General features: G+C 38.4%; 1 protein-coding gene across 5 annotated transcripts in view; it reads right to left on the bottom strand.

Moving 5' to 3' along the window:
* The window catches only part of LOC121641896 (protein unc-13 homolog C), a 94,997-nt gene extending 76,206 nt beyond the window's left edge, over positions 1 to 18,791 (bottom strand). For 4 of the 5 annotated variants that reach the window (XM_041988263.1, XM_041988272.1, XM_041988289.1 and 1 more), the window contains exons 1-6: positions 14,678 to 18,791; positions 6,534 to 6,556; positions 5,885 to 5,931; positions 4,806 to 4,884; positions 2,468 to 2,473; positions 2,119 to 2,190 (exon numbers count right to left, since the gene is read on the bottom strand). In XM_041988263.1, the coding sequence (XP_041844197.1) occupies positions 2,119 to 2,190; positions 2,468 to 2,473; positions 4,806 to 4,884; positions 5,885 to 5,931; positions 6,534 to 6,556; positions 14,678 to 18,791 (4,341 nt within the window). The remainder of the gene's footprint in view (positions 1 to 2,118; positions 2,191 to 2,467; positions 2,474 to 4,805; positions 4,885 to 5,884; positions 5,932 to 6,533; positions 6,557 to 14,677) is intronic. The other variant, XM_041988281.1, reaches the window with a different exon arrangement.
* Positions 18,792 to 19,179: the final 388 nt, after the last annotated feature.

Genomic DNA, 19,179 nt, shown 5'->3' with positions numbered 1-19,179 from the left:
CTCGTACAAGCATTTTAGAATCAACGTAGTATATTTTGTTGTTAACACAATGCCTGATGATATCTGAAGTGACTTAAAGCGGCACATCACATCTTATTTCCAGATACTTGTAGACTCCTGTCAGATCGAAACATTCTTCCTTCTTTGTAAAAGTCCATGCCTTGTCTCTGCAGGTAAACATGGCCTCTCTTTACATTGACCAGTCACTGTTGAAAAGGCAGTGGTGCTCACATCACGTGGAGCTCAGAACATTGAGTGGACACACAAGCAGTTATCCAGCCCACTCATAATGTTCCTTTCTGCTCTACAAAGCTGATACGGGGGAAACATGACAAGCAAAAGAATAGCATTTAGAGACTGGTCTACACATCTGTGATCACAAAAATGTGAATTTACTTTCAAACTGGAAACCGCTTCATAAAAGAGATGTTTAAAATAAAAAGAAAAAAAATGAAAATTCATCGATGCAGAGACAAAACAAAAAGAGTAGAAGAAGAAAGCACTCTAAATAGATTCAAATATTTCTCCAGGGAGTGCAGATTGTTCAACATGGCTGCCTGAGAACCAGGGCCGGGGGATCCTGATGACAAATCACTTTCTGCTCTGATCTTCTCTCATTCTCGCTTAATTTCCATCCTTCCATCACCATTCTTTTTCTCTAGCTCCTCTACAATTAGACAGCATATGGTTGTTTACGGAGTGTTCTCACAAGTCTCGCAGGGAAACACTGTGCTGGACTTAATGCTGCAGATAAAACTCTGACATCTGCTTGTCCTACTTTCTAAGAGCACACAATCTACAGCTTTTTCATGTCAGCTCCTCTCAAACAATTATTAAACTCTGCCATATTTGCTATATGCCAGAATATTAGAAATTAGAAATACATATTAGAAATAGAGTTCTTAGCACTAAAGAACAGTCAATAAAGATGTCCAAAAATCAGCTTCTTCAAACATCAAATAATATACTGTAAATTTTCTCCCTCATCTAGGGCATTACCGTTCATTCCTAAAGAACTTTTAATCACACCCATGACAATTACTAAGCAATCAAGACCACATACACATGAGCTGCAACTGTGTAAACATGCAACTGTCCATGTGGACCAAGGAACAAGTCAAGTGTGTGACTTGAACATGTGCACAAATTAGTGCACACAAATTGAAGGCCATTCTGATGGTCTCTTGGAAAGATGAAATGTGCGTGCAATACAGAAAGAGCACATTTAAATCCAGTAATCTCTTAGGCTTAGGCAGATGCTTGTTGCACATCAGCGGATATGAAATGGTATGCTTCTTTCTTCTTTATGATGAGAACTGATCCCTCTCCTGCTGTTAGCCTCCTGTTATGCCATCGTCCCTCAGGGAGGCAAGAATTGCAATCAATTAATGCAAAGATAGCTTTGGAGGTCAACACAAAAGTGTCTCACATCATCGATTGAGGCATTCTGTACTTTTTCCATAGCTCAGTCAACCTAAATGTACAGTTCCTATTACTAATGAGAGCACTGTCGAAATAAAACAAACAGGCCACCACTTAATTTTTTAATTAAAACCAAATATTTTACAGAAAAGCTACCAAGTCCATGAAGATAATCTTAATTATCTTAATAAACTGCAGTATCACCTTTGACAAAAAGAAAGACAGACAGGTGATGATGGGACATGTGTACATTTAAAGACAAACTACTACTACACACAACTAATGCAATCCCTCTAGTTTTCATTTTGGAAGCCTGCATTCCTGGCAACATGATTTCAAAACCTCAGGAACAGTAATTGCAGACCCCAGTGCATCTATAAATGTTTGTCAACATACTGGCTTTCCAAAATACAATCCTGAAACATACAGACAAGAGTCCAAATTTCAGTAAACTGTAAACATATTCTGTAGTATTACAGTGTAGAATTTGTATGTTTTTCAAAGCCTTCAGGTGCTTTGGCTTCCTCCCATAAACCAAACAAATGAATATTATCTCAGTTGCTGGAGTTACTTAGCGTTGGGTAAGCCTTGTGAAGGACTGATGACCATCATAGGACCATCAGAGGGTGTGCCGCAGTTTCAACCCACTATAAGTAGATAAAAATGGAACCACACAAATAATTTCCATGTACTTACCAGTTCCTCGTTGTTCAGTGTGGAACGGCTCACCAGAGCAAACGAGATGCCTGCCTTTCGAGCAGTGAGTGTCTGAAGAAAGAAGATGAAAAGGGAAAATGTAAAAAAAAAACACCATTATATTATCTACCAGCATGTTTATTTAGTATCTAAATAGACGGACACACAGTGACATGGTTAAGACATGTCGGAAAGGTTGAACAGCTTTGAGTGTTAATATTTGGGTAAATGTACAGAAGCACAAATATGTGTGTCACCTGTATTTACTTTTAACCTTAAAATTAAATAACACATAGATTTACAGAATTAAACACAGAAATATGTCATATACCAAAAAATGTTTGCTTACCAAAGCCTGCAATTTCCAAGTGTTCATGAAGAGAAATTAAAACATAAAGAAAAAATTAATCAAACAAGGAAGTGCAAATTTTGAAAGTACAAACAGCAGAGGAACTGAATTTATTGTCCATACTGAGCGAAAAGGTGTCTCAACTGCCATGCAGGACTGCTGGTTGGGGCATAGAGCTTGAGAAAGATTCATTTATGCATCAAGAGAAATTATACAGCTGTTGCATGATTCTTTATCAACTCATGCACTGGCGGCAACTGAACTGCAGTCATGCTTGGCATTTATTTTCATTTATCTGTTGGATGAAGCTTTGATCGTATTTTCTGCTGTCTGCTCTGCACATAGTTTGACACAAGCAGAGAAACACAAGACGCACACATTCATGAATGGGTGAAGCCAGCTGAACTGCACAACACCGACTCGCACACTAGCCCACTTGAAACACACACACAGATCTGATGGTCAACAACTTACTCAAATATAGACCTGTACACACCCAGCCAAGGCACTCTCACAAACATTAACATGAAACAGACACACACTGAAACACACATGTATGTAAATTAGTTTTATACTGATATTCACTAAGTTTGAGTGAGCAGAGATTGATATATCCCATACTGAGGGAAGTTCGTAACAGAGAAATGCAGACACGGACAGCTGACAATATTGGATCAGTCTTTACCACGACCCCCTTGTCTACACAGCCCAGCTATGGTAAAGATCCATGGAAGCCATGGAGAATGTAGGAGAAAACGTGACCTCTACATGAACTGTGAGTGTTGATGTAAGTTTATTAACATGCACCAGCACTGCTGAGGTTGCTGCGGGCAGTAGAGTGAGACCCTGTGTCTAGCGGTTATCTATCAGTGCTTTGTGAATCGATCAACTTTTTTTTGTTGTTGTTGTTTGTTTTTAGTTTTGCTTCCCGCCATAAAGTCGGGGGAACCCTGCTGTCCTTACCAATCAAACGCTGCTGGTGCCCTGAAGCAATCGCACAGCAAATGGGGGACATTGACAAAGGAGAGGCATGAAAGGGAACCAATTTGTTTGCTGACTACTGACTTCATCCCCAAGTAAAAGGCTTGCTCAGTGTCACTTTTACATGATTTAAAAGCCTCACACAGTTAAATCAGAAGTCAATGAAGTCTCTCAGATATATTTTTGGGTTGAGTTGTCAAAATTTCAAGTTAAATACAATTTTTTTTTTCAACACCTGCCGAGCAACAGAAAAAGGAAGACAACTGCAAGCATCGGCGAGGCTGAAATCTGACAACTCACTGAAAAATATTACCCATAGCTTTTATGGGTCCATGTAGGAATGGCAAATATACACGCAGAATCCAAAATAAATTAATTAAAAATAAAAAGCGACAACCCATACTTACCAAAACATTGTTGGTTATTAATTTAATGGGAGATATGGACAAATACAGCATCAACTCATGTTGTTCACCGTGATATAAACATTCATCAGAATCCACGTGTATGACATCAAGCTGCATTGTCATCAGATTCAAAATAGACTAAAAACTGTCAAACACATTGTTTTTAAGTAATTTTATCTAAAAGAGTTAAGGTTAAGGTTAATATCGTCATTGTTTTGGTTGATAGACATGAAGATGAAAAACAATACACAAGACAGACATACTGTGTAGGACATAATGGACAAACAGTTACAGTATCAGCACATATGAATGTTACTGGCATCAGGACAGTCTGTTGTCTGTCAGAAGGACTAGCCATGTGGCCCAGTGCTAAAGTGGAGCTCGCTGCAGCAGACTTCTCTGTGGGATATTTCATAGCACATTATGTTGCTATAAAAACAAATGGTGGTAGATCACTGTGATGCAATGTCTTAAATACACTTCCTGGACCAATTAATCAAGCAGCAAAGTTATATGGCCAAGGTTACATTTAACGTTCCCAGCAATAAAGAGAAAGTTTTAAATGGTGGCTCTTATCACCAATCAACTTCATACAAACTTAATTTTATCATAATATTTAATGGCATTACATTTTGCCTACCTTGTCTGCATTTTTGTTGACATATTTAGAATTGTCACAGCAAGTGTCATAAAAATCCCACTTTAATTACCATTTAATAATCATATTGTTGCAAGTTATAACTGCAGCACTGGGCATATTATATTATGATAATAAACTCCATTACTGGAAAATAAACAACATTCTATCAAGTTGCCAGTAATGATAATATTTTGCTCAGTGGGGGTCCATACTCACACAGTGTAGGATTCCACTACTATAGTATAACATTGGGTCACTGGGATAGATTCAACATAAATCACACATAACCTTGTTGAGGCAGATGACTCACCAGGTCTCGGACAAGAGGCACTGTCCTCTTGCGGCGTAAATCTGGCATGCTGTCAATACCATAAAGTATACTGCCAGCCCTAGAGAGGCAGACAGATTTAAGGTGTATTAATATCATAATAATGCCATGCTGGGGGAGACATTACTACGTTGAAAGGGGGCTTTGATTTACACAGCTGGCAAACACCATGGATCATGCCTCCTTCTGAAGCTGTCTTACCCCCTTCCTCTTCCCTTCACATGGCGTAGACCACCTACAGTACACTAGAATGAACGTAAATAGTGAGGGTCCATTGTAGCCTCAAAAATGAACACTTTAAGGTCGTTTTTTTTCCTCAGTCCAGCTCCAGATCTGCTGCCTATCATCTGCATCTCCATTTTCTAACTCCCTTGTATAGCTTCCCCTCTGATTACCACTTTACTTTCACTGGCATCACCTCAGCTGTCACTCAAAGCCTCTTTAATGACCTCAACAAGATGCGAAGCCCCCAATGCCTCCACACAGATAAAGCTCCTCAAGCTTTTCTGACAGCCCTCTCAGCAACATCAGTGCTTTGACCTTACAGATATAAAATGTGGGAAGCTGAACCAACCACTGTCTTATCCTAGAACCCTGGCTTTTGCAGCACTGACACACCATACATGTTGCAGATGACTGTATAGTTATGCCATGTAGAGGGGAAATAGTGACTTAATATGATGATTACCTGCTTTATACCACATCAACAATCAGTCGATTGGATGTATCTCCCATTGTGACTTCACAAATAGGCTTAATAAAAATATTTTAAAAGTTTGGGGCATATTTAAAGCCAAAGAGCAAAAGTTATAGTTCCTAAAACATTGTGAAAGCATTCCATTTTGGACATTAATCTTCTTTCTGTGGTATGTCACACAACAGGGAACATTATACCTAAATTTTGGCTCCCTGCTATAAAAACAGCACATCCATGACACTTCAGCAATATGTGCCTCAGAATAAGTTTACAAAAAAGAAAAAAATAAATAATAAAAAACAGCACAGAGCTCCGATTTTGCTAATTGTGATGCAATCAGGTTATAAAGTGATCAATCACTCACCCTCCAGACTGCAAACCCAGCAATTTGGGATCCAAAATACTGCGAGGCTGCAAAGAAAAGAAACACAGTAAAAAAAATAAGAATAAGAATACAGAGCACTTAACAAAAACACAAAACAAACAGCATCTTAAAAAAAATACACTTTATGAAATTTTACTGGGGAAAATACAGGTCAGTTCAGGATGAGATAAGTGGCTGAGGAGAAGGAGGACAGGAAGGAGGGAGAGAAGCACCACAGGCAATATACCAAATTATTCCACAGCAGTGTAATTTCTGGGCTCAAGACTGAGAGTTTTGTCGCTTTTGGTGCTTCAGGCCAGATCTGCCTGTTGTGTAACACTCCCTCCTTACTGACCAAAAGCCCATTTTGAAACACATCATTTTAAGAGAGAAAAAAGGAAGGGATTACCAGCACTAGGTGACAGTAAAATGCCTCAAAGGCACATGCTGCATTCTCTTTAAGCCCCACAGATATTAATTTCACTCATCCACAAAAAAACAAACACACAAGCACACTTACAGATATCAGCAACTACAGTATGATAGGACACAAATGTTTTAACCCAACAAACCACAAAAATACTCATGCACATGCAAGGAAATCACAAGTGTCCAAGGGTCCAACTAAATTTAAACAGTGACTTAAAACCTGAGTTTCCAAAGCACTGGCGTCTGAAAGGAGAAAATGACAAAAGGGTAAAGAAGAGGAGAGATTAGCTCATTAGACAATACACATGCTTAGGACACTGATCTACATTTACCACCTGATGACACAGTTCTGTTTTGCCAAACAATTTATGCAGAAATGGAGACAGAGTCAACATGCGCTTCAGGGAGAATGGTTTTGAACAGAGCAGTACTATATAGTCAGAGTTGTAAAACAAGGGGCTCTAGGCTAAAGGTTGAAAGGTCAAGATTATTCCTTGCACAGAAAATAATTTTTTCGAAAATATGCACAGATTTCAAAAGGCATACTGTATGCCTTTTACTGATAACATTAATGGAGCTTACACTGACAACTATGGAGACATGGGACATTAAGCAAGCATATGCACTTGGTATCATGTTGCCATTTTCAAGATGACAACATGAGGCCAAGACTGTAGAGGTGTAATTACTGTGCCGTTGATCCATGGGTGATATATGGCACCATAATCACAATATAATGTGTTACAATCAGAAGGCAGCTGTCTACAACAGAAAGATCAAATTGCTGCTCCGATTAAAATGACACACCAAACTGGTCTCTGTTGACAAGCAGTTAGTGCATATACAGCAGCATCAATCACAGCTCTTTCACTTTTAATAGTCTGTCTTGTGCTTGGTCTGTTATTTGAAATTGAACCCTTTTTTTAAATTAACAATATTTATTTATAACTATTCAAATAACATATATTTTGAACCAGGACATAGATCGATGGCATAATACTAGGTGTGGTACTGGGTAATGCCTTTGTCCAGATTTTTATTTTTTTTTTATTTTAGTGCTAGTAGTGTTCACCACAAGTGCTTGTCATTTCATTGTGAGTAGAGGTATTGATACCACAATAAAATAATGAGCACATTCTTATTAAAAATTAGACTGTACAAATAAATTAAAAAGTTGGAAATAATTTCTGTATAGAAGTGTCAATATATTGTTCTTTAAAGCAAAAGCTGAACTCAAGCTTCAAAACTGCATTCAAAGAGAGCCAAACTGTGGTACCATGGACAGCGATTTAACTAAGCTACTTTCAGCACAGCTGAAGATAGAGCCATCTACTCAACCCGCAAGTCTGCAGCAGCACTAGATAAAGCCAGACCACAAAGATAGGCTACAGGCTGCTGATATAAACCTCATTTCACAGGTGCCTTAAATCTGTGGAACAAAAATGTAATTGATTGGTAGAAAAGCTCTATATGTGTGGGTGTGTATGTGAAGCTAAGCACTGCCGAGGTAGCAACAGTAGCAGTAAATCCTTTCAGCTTCAGTGTCGACACACGCAAACACACAGAACATAGATCAAGGCTCTCCAGAGCAGAAAGAGCTTGCACCTGGTTGATAATGCTACCAAGACTGACAAATGCCCCAACAAACCCAGGGGGCAAAAATGTGTGTTCTTTTGAGGACAGCTTCAAGCCCAAATTTGCACAGAAGCACGACACATATACACATGCAATGACAAAAGAGATATCCTCTATACCAGCAGGAAAAAAATAAATATATAAGAGATAAGTGACTCCCAAAAGCTCATGTTTTTACAAATTCTTTTAGCTTTGAGCACTGTGACAAAGTGTGCCACAATCACAGGCCAGCTCAGTCAAAACTCGAGGGCATGAGGGTATTTCCATGCAGCTCCTGAAAAACACAGGATATCCAGACAAAAGGACTGTGACAATCTCTGAAAAGCTCTTTTCTTACTTTGAAGCTCAAGGTACTCGAGCAAAGGTTAGATGGAAAAAAATGTGAATGAACAAATCCCAAATGTATGTGGCTGTTTGATGTGTTCTCAAAAGGTACACCCCAAAAGCCATGAGCAGTTTTGTGGCAGTAACAGCTGGATAAATCTGACACAAGAAAACACATTACTAAAGTAATATATGCATACCCATTTTCTCAATACACTGTGCTATCATCAATATTTTATCACAACGCTATTGAAAGGATTGCCTACTAATGTTATAGTAACAGTATCTAAAGGATGAGCTTTGGGGGATTCTGTTTATATTTTTAAAGCTTTTTTTTTATTTATTTATTTTTTTGTTTGTTTTTTTGTTTTTTGCCTGCACCAGTGCACATTGAGGTTTAACACACCTTGCACAAAGATTGCTGTGCAGCTGAGGTTCAAGAACTGAGAAGTAAGGGTCACTGGCTTGTCCTAGCTAAGAAGATGGGGTCAAGGCTTTAAACAAACTCTTTTACTAAGTGTCACAACTGAGTGGAGATGACTAATTGCTTTCATAAATACTTAATGCAGTTTCACATCAGAATGTAAAATAGCTATTCTTGTCCGCAGTTCAAAACTTCGCAGTTTCACAAAATCAACATATGCCTATATCTATCAAAATCATAGCTAGTAAATATTTAGTTTTGTTTGAAATTCTCATACATAAAAAAAAAATTGCAAAATTACTAAAATATCATGACTATGTTTTCCTTTGCAAAATGAGACATGCTTCCATTTCCTTTGTCATGAAACTGTCAGCCATATGAATAATGCACTACTATTTACATGTTTAAAAGAAGTAATGAGAAGGCAGGAGGTGGATTATACCACAAAATGTCAAGAAAGGGAACTAAGTTTAAGTCCCAGTATTATTCAACAACTTTTCTCTTTTATACTTTTGTATCAATCTTAAATGGGTATGGTTGGGTGGCATTAATATTATGCATAGTTAACATGTTAATAAAAATACAGCGAGCTTTTATACTATTCTAGGATTTTAAGCTAATTCTCTTCTGTGAACTAGCTTAAAATCCTGCTAAAAATATACAATAGAACAAAACAATATAAGTGACTAGCTTATCAAAAAGCTCAACTTTTATGATATGGCTCAAAATCCAGTTGGCAAAGTCCTACCTGCAGTACGGTGATAATGTTTTACAAAAATCACAGCAGAGAAACAACTTTGCCTTGTTTCCAGTGCTGCAATGTAGGAGTGGGACTAGGAAAAAATGCAGGTGTTACTAATTACATTTTTAACTGCTTAATTCAATATAAATGTTTCAACAGGTACAGGTATTAAATCTGCTGGCTTACGACCATAGCTGCAGTAATATAGCTGAACTGAGCATCATTAATATAATTTGATATAGCTGTGCTCCAGTGGCAATTGTAGGAATTTTTCACTGGGATGGCCAGAGTGTTTTAATGATATAAGTGAACAACAAGCAGAGTTTTTTTTCTTTTTTTTTCTTTTGTTTGTTTGTTTTTAAATACACATTAATAGTTAATTTATTCTAAAATTATTACAAAGTTGTAAATGTCTTTAAAAAAAAGTAACACTGAAAACAAAGTGACAAAACAAGATCTTCAGACTCCTAAATTCATAAATATCTGATATCTGATCTGTGGTCATACAAGCCATCAAAAACCCCGTACGAAAAGGTAGGCCATTTTGAGTCAAAAGAGCCCATGGAAAACTTTTCCCATGCAAGAGTTTCCAAATCTAAAATGTATGTCTTGGAAAGATGTGTTAGCATGATGTTAGCTTGATGTTAACTGCTTACTTATCTGGTAAACTTATCACTCCAGAATGTAGAATTAGATGCAAAGTCTAAAGATGAGCCTGTCTCATTATACCAGGTTATTTTTCCATGGCTGTCAACAGTTCACTTAGCTTCAAACTATTCTTACAGAGCAGCACAACTCAGAAGTCTACCAAATTTACAAAAACCAGGTGAAGCTAAAATAATGTACTACCTACAACAAACTATAAATGATTGGGAGCAGCCCTAAAGTCTAATGCCCTTCCTTGGCAGGAGTTAACTCCCAGTTTCAGTAAGCTAACGTTAGCATGTTTTAGACCACTTACTGGTCACAAACAAATGAAATATACAAGTTGAGTCAGTAACCAACACAGAGAGCAAGCCAGCCTATTCAACTAGTCCGTAGAAATGATGGTAATATTGAATGTTGAATTTAACATATATTTAATATGTGGTGACAGTTGTGACAAAATTCCAGATTTCTCTAGTTTTCATCTATTACTTAAATTTGTTCATTATGTAAATGTGCAGTTATGTAATGAAGAATAGTCTTAACTGGAATCTCTAATTTCGCTGTTGTTAGTAATTATAACATTTATGCAACTTAACACAACTCGTGCCTTGTTATTTCAGTTTTAGAAAAACACCCAAGTTGGCGTGTAAGAAAACAGATGGCTGTAACATGAACATATTTCATATAATTAGCACCCAAGTAAAGCTGAAACTTTAATCAATCTCATACATTTTTTAATAGATAAAACATGAGAGAAAAAAAAAATATTTGAAGTGAAGGTTCCAGCCTCTGGGGTTTAATAAAATATTAGAATTCAGAGTGAGACATGAGAAATGAATGTCCTGAATGCCCATGTAACCAGTTTGTTTAGTGCTTGTCCCTCTAATAAACTATACCACATGATTACATTATTTCTCTCTCCTAAAGAAGACACAATTACAGTAGTACAGCAATGACATTCTAATATCAGAAGGTTAATTTTCATTAATTAAATTTGTTTAAATTTTTACTTGCAGGTTTAAATTATATATTTAGATGCCTTTATCAAGGTTAATTATTAATTTTACAAAAGCAAAACAGAAGGAAACATCCAAGCATGATGTTACTGGCCATGATTCATCAGATCGCCAAAACAGTAAGTGTTCCATCTGAATATTAGACCTCTACAAAGTTGTGAAGCTCTAATATGTGTAAAGTGTGGGAAAGAGTTCCTATCAGTGTCTCTCGTCATCCTGAAGCATCAGTGCTTTGAATAGCACTTAGGTGATGGAATCACCTAAGAAATTATTTTCCATATATGCGTTCTTCATTTCCACAATTTTTTGAGAAATGATGCGCTAAGCATAAAGAGGGTCTACCTCCTCTGCTCCCCCAGAAGCAAACAACAAACTTCACTAGCAGCAGACCTCTATAAATATTCCAAGCAAGGCTGACCTGGTTACAGAGTGCCCTTGGGAGTGTGAATTAGCATCTGAATACAGAGACTGCTGTAGCCAGTTGAAGACAGGCCTAGCAGAAGTGGCAGCATTGCTAAAACTCCCTTCACAGCTCCCACATGATTCAACCAGCACACTTCAGACCACATGTATGAGGAGCAAACATCAGCTACAAGAGATGAAGGCATAAATTTAATGAGGAGTTTGTAGCAAATGCCTTTTTAATCAGATGCTAAATTAATAATAAACAAATTAAGCAAATAACCCCTAAAAAATTATGCTGGATGTGTACATATCAAGCTATGCAGAACAGAATGTGTAAAGTTTTATTTAATTTAGAATAATGCAACATTTAAGGGTAAAAATCTAAAACTGTTACTTTCAAATTTTTGTCAAGCCATAGAAAAGGGAGATGAAGCCAAGGGCTTTACTACAAGATGAAGTGGCTTGTAAACCTTTTGTAGGAATCAAAAGGAGATGAATCAACGCATGCTACATCACTACTTTTAACAGGAATTCCAAAAAAGAGCACTAAACATCTGCAGCTCATCCAAAACGCTGCTGCTAGAGTTTTAACCAGGACTAAGAGATCTGAACACATCACACCAGTTCTGAAATCTTCACACTGGCTTCCAGTCAGTCACAGAATAGATTTTAAAACCCTTCTGATTGTTTATAAATCCCAGAATGGTTTGGGCCCAGAATACATCTGTGATACGTTCAGAGAATATAAACCTAGCAGAGCTCTTAGATCCAAAGACTCTGGTCAACTAGTCCAGACCAAAGTCCAGACTAAACATGGAGAAGCAGCATTTAGCTGTTTTGCTGCAAACAAGTGGAACAAACTGCCAGTGGAGATTAAACTTTCATCAAATGTAGACATTTTTAAATCCAGGTTAAAAACATTTCTTTTCTCGTGCGCCTATGCATGAAATCTGCATGTTAATTTTTTTTTTTTACTTATCTTGCTTTTAATCATTTTAATGTAATTTATTATTTTATTGTGATTATGTGTTGATGCCTTTTACTATTTCTAAATATCTGTAATGCCTCTGTTTTATGTAAAGCACTTCGAATTGTCCTGTACATGAAATGTGCTATACAAATAAAGTGACATGCCTTGACTTGCTATTACTATTTAACTATGGTTACTACCAGTTGTGACAATGGTGGACAACAAATTAGGGCTCGGCGATATGGATCAAATTATATCTTAATATATCTGGCTAAATGTCGATACACAAAATACATCTTGATTTTTTTTTTTTTTTTTTTTTTTCAGTACAGTGGTGTAGTGGTTAACACAGTCGCCTCACAGCAAGAAGGATTCAGGAGCCCTTCTGTGTGGAGTCTGCATGCTCTAACAATGTATGCATGGGTTCTCTCCAGGTATTCCATCTTCCTCCCACTGACAAAGACATGGATGTTAGGTTGATTAGTCACACTGAATTCTTCTCAGGAGTAAGTGTAATTGTGAATGGTTGATCTCTCTGTGTTGGCCTTGCGATGAACGGGCGGCCTGTCCAGAGTTTCTAGTGCCTCTCACCTAGAAGTTGCTGGAAAGGGGCACTAGAAACTCTTCAACAACATGTCATAAGGCTCCGTGAAATCAGTATTCATTTTGTCCGGATTCAGTTTATTTTCCCCAAATTGCACATTTTCCATCACCTGAATTTTATGTTTTACTATGTAACCTTTTTTTTTTTTTTTTTTTTTTTTTGAGGGTATAATCATAGATGTAAATTTTCAGCTGCAGCTCAAACACTTGGAGTGAGTTTGTTAAAAGGTACTCTTGTTTTCAAACAACACGCCTCCTTGTTTGTAAGTTTCACCAAAACCAGAGGCAGATTCCAAGGCAAATTCCATGATATTCCATGCTTTACTAATTATTACATTTCTATAGTAAAATTTAGCTATTCTGTCCACATTTTCCTCTTTGCTGAAATCACAGGGCCCTATTTGCCGCCTTTCTCTGTGTTGCTGCTACAGGTGTAAGTTGTGGGGAGGGGGTTGGCTGCGCCCCAACTCAGGGAGAGAGGTGGAACCACAAAGTTGTGCTATATTCAAGAAAAGATGAAATGGGCAACTCAAGGCCCTTTTAGTATAATTTTAACACAACGTGAGATCTATATTGAGACAAACCATGTTGTCTAATCCCATATCTTGTGTAAAATTGTATTGATTTAATGTCAACTGAAAAAGCATTTCTCACACAGCCAGTGTTGATTCGCAGCCTACATTTCCTGAACTAAACTACATCACTGTGAGTACCACAGTTGCAGCAAAATATGTAGGTCAAGAGCTTTTGGTTTTAAGTAACAGTGGAAATTCCCTCTTGTATATTTTTCTTGCCAGGTGGAAGACTGTTTCTTTTTTTTGGTTGTTTGTTTGTTTTGCAAAAATTTGTTTTACACTATTCTATAAACTCATAACACTGCAGTACAAACAGGCAGTACTGTAGGTGCACAGTATTGTCAGTAGTATATATATATATTCATTAAGAATAGCTAGCTGATGGAAAGCTTGGGGGGCAGCCCTACTGACACTATTAAGGTTTATTCCCTTTTGATGATAATTGAAAAACCTCCAGAAAATAATTTTTGACAGGCTTATCCCTAGAAACATAGTCTACTGCAAAATAATCCAGAAGTGTCACTAATAACTGCGGTCTTCAGTTTTTCATTAATTAATGACAGTTCTGGGACCTGTCAGACAAAAAAATTGGTCACACTGAACATTTTTCTCTTTGTTTCTTCTTCTTTCTCTTTGTGGTAGGACAGTTTTGTTGCTGTTTTTAAGAACACTCCATTATCTAACACTGAAGAGCTCACCACCAAGTGTAATACATGACACCGTAAATATATGACGTTCTTTCCCTGACATCAGTGTTTGCATTTTGTTTGTTTCTTTTCTGGCAAAATGTGAAAATTAATGCAGCTTTTTTGTGAAGTCATGTTAAGTATTCACAATATAAGTTAATGCTCTGCCAAAATTGGATACATAATTAATAAAGTTCCAGATGTTTTGTTTATGTCAGTAGTTGTTTTTTTCTAATATATACATTCTTTAACATGTCATTCCCAGTGAAGAACCTTGTAGGACTGTAGGAAATTCAAATGAGATTGTGTGATACAATAAAAAGGGAAAATTCATACCCCCTGCTAGGATCTGCTGCTCCAGTTCAGCCATCTGTTTCCTGTAGGCTCTCAGTGCTGCTTCCTTGAATGTGGGTCGAACACGTTTCTTAGGTGGTGCTTCCACAGGCTTCTCCTCAGGAACATTATAGTTTTCATCCTCCTGCTGTTCTTCCAGTTTTTCAGACACCTCAGCAGCCTCTTCTGCTATCTCCTCTACCTCTTCTAACTCCTCATCACCCTCCTCCATTTCTTCTGTCACATCATTGTCTTCAGTCTCTGGTTCTTCTACATCAACATACTCCACCATTGCATCATATTCAGCAGTGTCCTCAGTGAGTTGGGCTTCATAATCCTCACTGTACTCTTCATCATACTGCTCATCCAAGCTGCAGTCATACTCCAAAACGTGTGCTTCTTTCGTTGCCTCATAGTCATCTGGGGCTTCAAAGTCTTGAGAGGACTCAATATTCTGAGAGGCATCATTGTCTTTAGATGCATCAACATCATCAGACACATCATAGTCCTGAGAAGTCTCACACTCTTGCACAGACTCAGTTGTCTCCTCAGTCTCATTTGTGTTATTCCTGTTTTCCAGGTTGGCAAGTACTTGCTCCATCACTTCAACATAGTGGGTCTCACTGTCCACTGGTTGTTCTATTGCTTCTGCATCTGTTTTATCTTCCTTTGCTTTATAGGGGACTGGCTCTGTGTGAACATCTGAATCTACTGTAGTATTCGAATTATTTGCAGTAGAAGTGGACAGGGTGCGGAAACGCCCCATAAATGAGGAAGAGGAGTTGGTTGTTTCCTCTGGAGGAGCAGGAGTACCTTGTGCACCAGACTTCCAGACAACCTCCAGAGCTGACTTAGCTCTCTGAAGTGTAGATCCAAAGCCAAATCCAAAGGACTTTTCACTGAGATCAATGCTAAGTCTACTGCTCCAAGATTTGGGAACTTCCTCAACTTTCTCTGTTCGAATCTCACTCTGGCTGCGATACATACTTGAGGACTTGGTCTGGGTCTGGTGAAAGCTGTGATTAACATCAAGTTCAGGGAATTTTCCTTTGGGACCTGGTTTGGTGGTTTCTTTTGGGGCTTTGGGTGTTTCTTTTGCAGCATCTTTTGAAGCCATTTTGGGTGCTCCTGTAGGGATTTCTGCTGGAGGTACTTGGGAAGTCTCTTTGGGGATCACCTTCAGACTCTCCTTAGCAGCAACCTTAGGAGCTTCTTTAGGTGAAATCTTAGAAACTTCTTTAGGGGGTACTTTTACCATCTCATTAGAAGCTACTTTAGGTATCTCTTTTAGGGTGTCTTTTGGGGGTATTTTTGAAGCTTCTTTGGTAATTTCTTTAGCAGCAACCTTTACACTTTCTTTTGATGCAACTTGTGAGGGTTCTTTTGATGCAGTTTGATGGGATTCCTTAGCAATAACTTTAGGAGACTCTTTAGGGGACTCTTTAGGGGTTGAGTCAGGGGTCAAGACAGGTGTATCAATTGGTGTTATTTTAGGGCTCTCTTTAGGTGACTCTTTAGGACTTTCTCTAGGAGTCATTATAGGGCTGTCTTTTGGTGTCGCTTTAGAAGTGACCTTGACAGCCTCAGCAGAACTTAGCTTTGATGTTACTTTAGAGACTTCCTTAACCACTGGCTTTGAGGTTTCTTTAGATGTGATTTTTGGACTTTCTTTGGGGATAGATTGAGAGCTTTCTTTAGTGGCCGATTGTGTTAACTCTTTAGCTGATTCTTTAGGGGGTGCTTTACCTGATAATACTTTAGATGAAACCTTAGCAGATACCTTGGCACTTTCCTTTGGCATTGTTTTGGTGGTTTCTTCTTTAGGAGTCAATATACTTTGTTTGTGTGTCACTTTAGCAGCAGCTTTAGAAGCATCTTTTGATGATACCTTCATACTGTCTTTTGTGAGTACTTTACTTCTCTCTTTAGATTGTCGGCCAGAGGTCTTGACAGATTCCCGTTCTGTTATTGGAGGAATAATGTGGGTGGTTATAGGTGGTAAGGATGATTCTCTGTCTAGCATCATGAATTCCTCATCACCCTCAAACTGCAAATCAACTTCCTGACATTTAGTGATGTTTTCTGGAAAACCAGGGATGGTTGATGGGTCAAACGGGCTGCTAACCTCAATGGAGGCCTCCAAGCCAGAGTCCGCACCCTGCTCCAGGTGATGCCAATCTTTCCATGGTGATAGATCACCTTGCAAAGAAAGCTGGGAGCCACTGTAATGGCTTCTATCCCCAGACATACAGACAAGTCCATTGCTAACCCCACTGTCAATAGTTTCTGTTGTCTCAACTTCATTATGTTCATAAGTTTGATTATCATGGCTAAGAGGATGACTGGGGCTAGCATACCAAGAGGAGGCCATATCCTCTTGTTTTCTCTGCCACAGTTCCTGATCAGAGGAGGACAGTAGGGAGCAGCCATTTGCCCTTGTGAAGTACTGACTCTCAGAGAAGTCTTCTGAGTATGACTGACAAAGTTTTGAACAGTCAGACTCAGAACGGCTAAGTTTTGGGGTTGAATAGTCACTCTGAGAAAGCCAACCGGGAGTCAAATCAGAATAGTAAGCCTTGGCATGCTTATCTGGGTCATAGTAAGAGTCATCAGCATAGTGAACTGTGCCTGAGTAGCCTGCTTCATCTCCTGGTCGGTTATGGTCATGGGACCGCCTCTTGTCTGATTTGGTCTTGTGAACAGGCTTTGAAATGACCATTGCATATTTATTTCTGCTTAATTCCTCCAGTTCTTTATCACTGTCCATTGAGTCCCAGTCATCACTTTCCACTACTTTATCCTTTCCTGAAACCTTTATATCCATGCTTTCATATGTTTGTGAGGATGACATTGTTTTGTCTTTTCTCTCTTTTCCATCATGAGGTAAGCTATCGGTAGAGACGGTAATGCCTGTTCCTTTGAGTTTGTAACACTTTTTCAAGACTACATCCCTATCTTGGGGTGTTGCAAAAATGACAATAATAGGGCGGGGTTTTGCATTAGAACATTCTCTTTGCTGCCCTAATCTATGAGCTAACTCAATTTTAATTGTCTTATGGGCATCGGTGAAACCCATTTTCTCTTTTAGTATTTTATATATTAGACTTTCTGTTTTCTCTGACCTTTCTTCGGGAACATTTAGGAATCGCAAGGTTGAATTATTGGCCTGGTGGCTAATTTGCTTTATGTAGTCATGAATATCACGTGTTTCCCTTCTAGACTGGACGAATCCTGAGCGAAGTTGTTCAATCTCACTCTGAACTACTTCCACACTACTGGAGATCTCATCAATGGAGCTCTTTAATGCGTTTACATGGCCACGAAGCTCAGATAGTTCTGTCTCTATCTGGCTGATCCCCTGAAGCTCCTTAAAGATCATTTCCATAACATCCTGCGTCTGACTGATGCAGCCTGTTGATGAGGAGCCAGGCTCCAGAGTTGAGCTTTTTTGTTGCCGCCCAGCACGATCTAAGGATTTGCTGCGGATGCCCAAGGTTTTCCTCCAGTTGCTCACCTCAGAGTCTGAAGAAACACATTCCTGGCTCTTCTTCCATTTTCTTAACTTGCGTAGAGCACCCAGCCTAAGTGTGTGTAAACTGGAGCGTTCCACTCGTTCACCCTCAGAACTGCCATCAGAGGGAGCCAAACTGATAAGGCTCTTCCTGTTTCGTCTTACTGGCATAGTGTGTGATTTATGTTCATCCAGTCTCCGGACAGGTTTTGTCTCACTCAAGAGGTCAGAATTGCTGCTATCAACTGAAAAAACCTCAGGAAAGATACTCTCATTATTATTCAAAAAAAGAGAGTTTTTGGGGAGTCCATTAGCTATAGCTACACGATAACTGAATGTGGGTGACAGAGATGAGCAGTCGTTCTTTCCGTCGTCTTCTTCAAGCGATATGTTACGTGCCGAAGAGCATTTGGAAATCTTTTTAACTGTAGTTTTCAGAGTGGTAGAGAGAGTTAGATTGTGTGCTTGCAAATCAGTGGTCAATTTGGACTCTTTATTTTCGCTTCTTTCTTTCTTCTTTATTGGGTTTGCCAATTTCTTTGTAAACATTCCTTTGCAAATCTTTTCAAAATAGGATGATACAGTCTGGATTAGGGCAGAAACCATGGATGGCAATCCGGTGGACTGGTTATATAATCCAGTGAAAGATGTTGGCTGGGAATGCAGCGTTGGCTAGTCAAGCACAATCAGCCTGTGGTTGAAAGTAGGAGCTCAGCCCGCAATCACTAAAAGCAAAGTCTGTGCAGTGACTTGCAGAAACTTCTGAATTCAGTGGCCTTCTTCCAGAACAGGAACATCTCTCTGTAAAACAAACAAAAAAGTATATTTGTTTTGCAGTTTGACTAAAGATTCTCATTTTACATGCAATTAAAACAAATACAAAATTATTATTCCACTTACATCAGTTAAACAATTAGTTAAATCCTAAACATACACAATATCAAAATTCTTTCATTTAACTTGTCTCCTAGATTCATGCAGAACATTTTTTTTA

The sequence above is a fragment of the Melanotaenia boesemani genome, chromosome 1 (assembly GCF_017639745.1).
Source record: "Melanotaenia boesemani isolate fMelBoe1 chromosome 1, fMelBoe1.pri, whole genome shotgun sequence".
In the NCBI taxonomy this organism is placed as follows: Eukaryota; Metazoa; Chordata; class Actinopteri; order Atheriniformes; family Melanotaeniidae; genus Melanotaenia; species Melanotaenia boesemani.
This window is presented reverse-complemented; position numbering and strand designations above follow the sequence as displayed.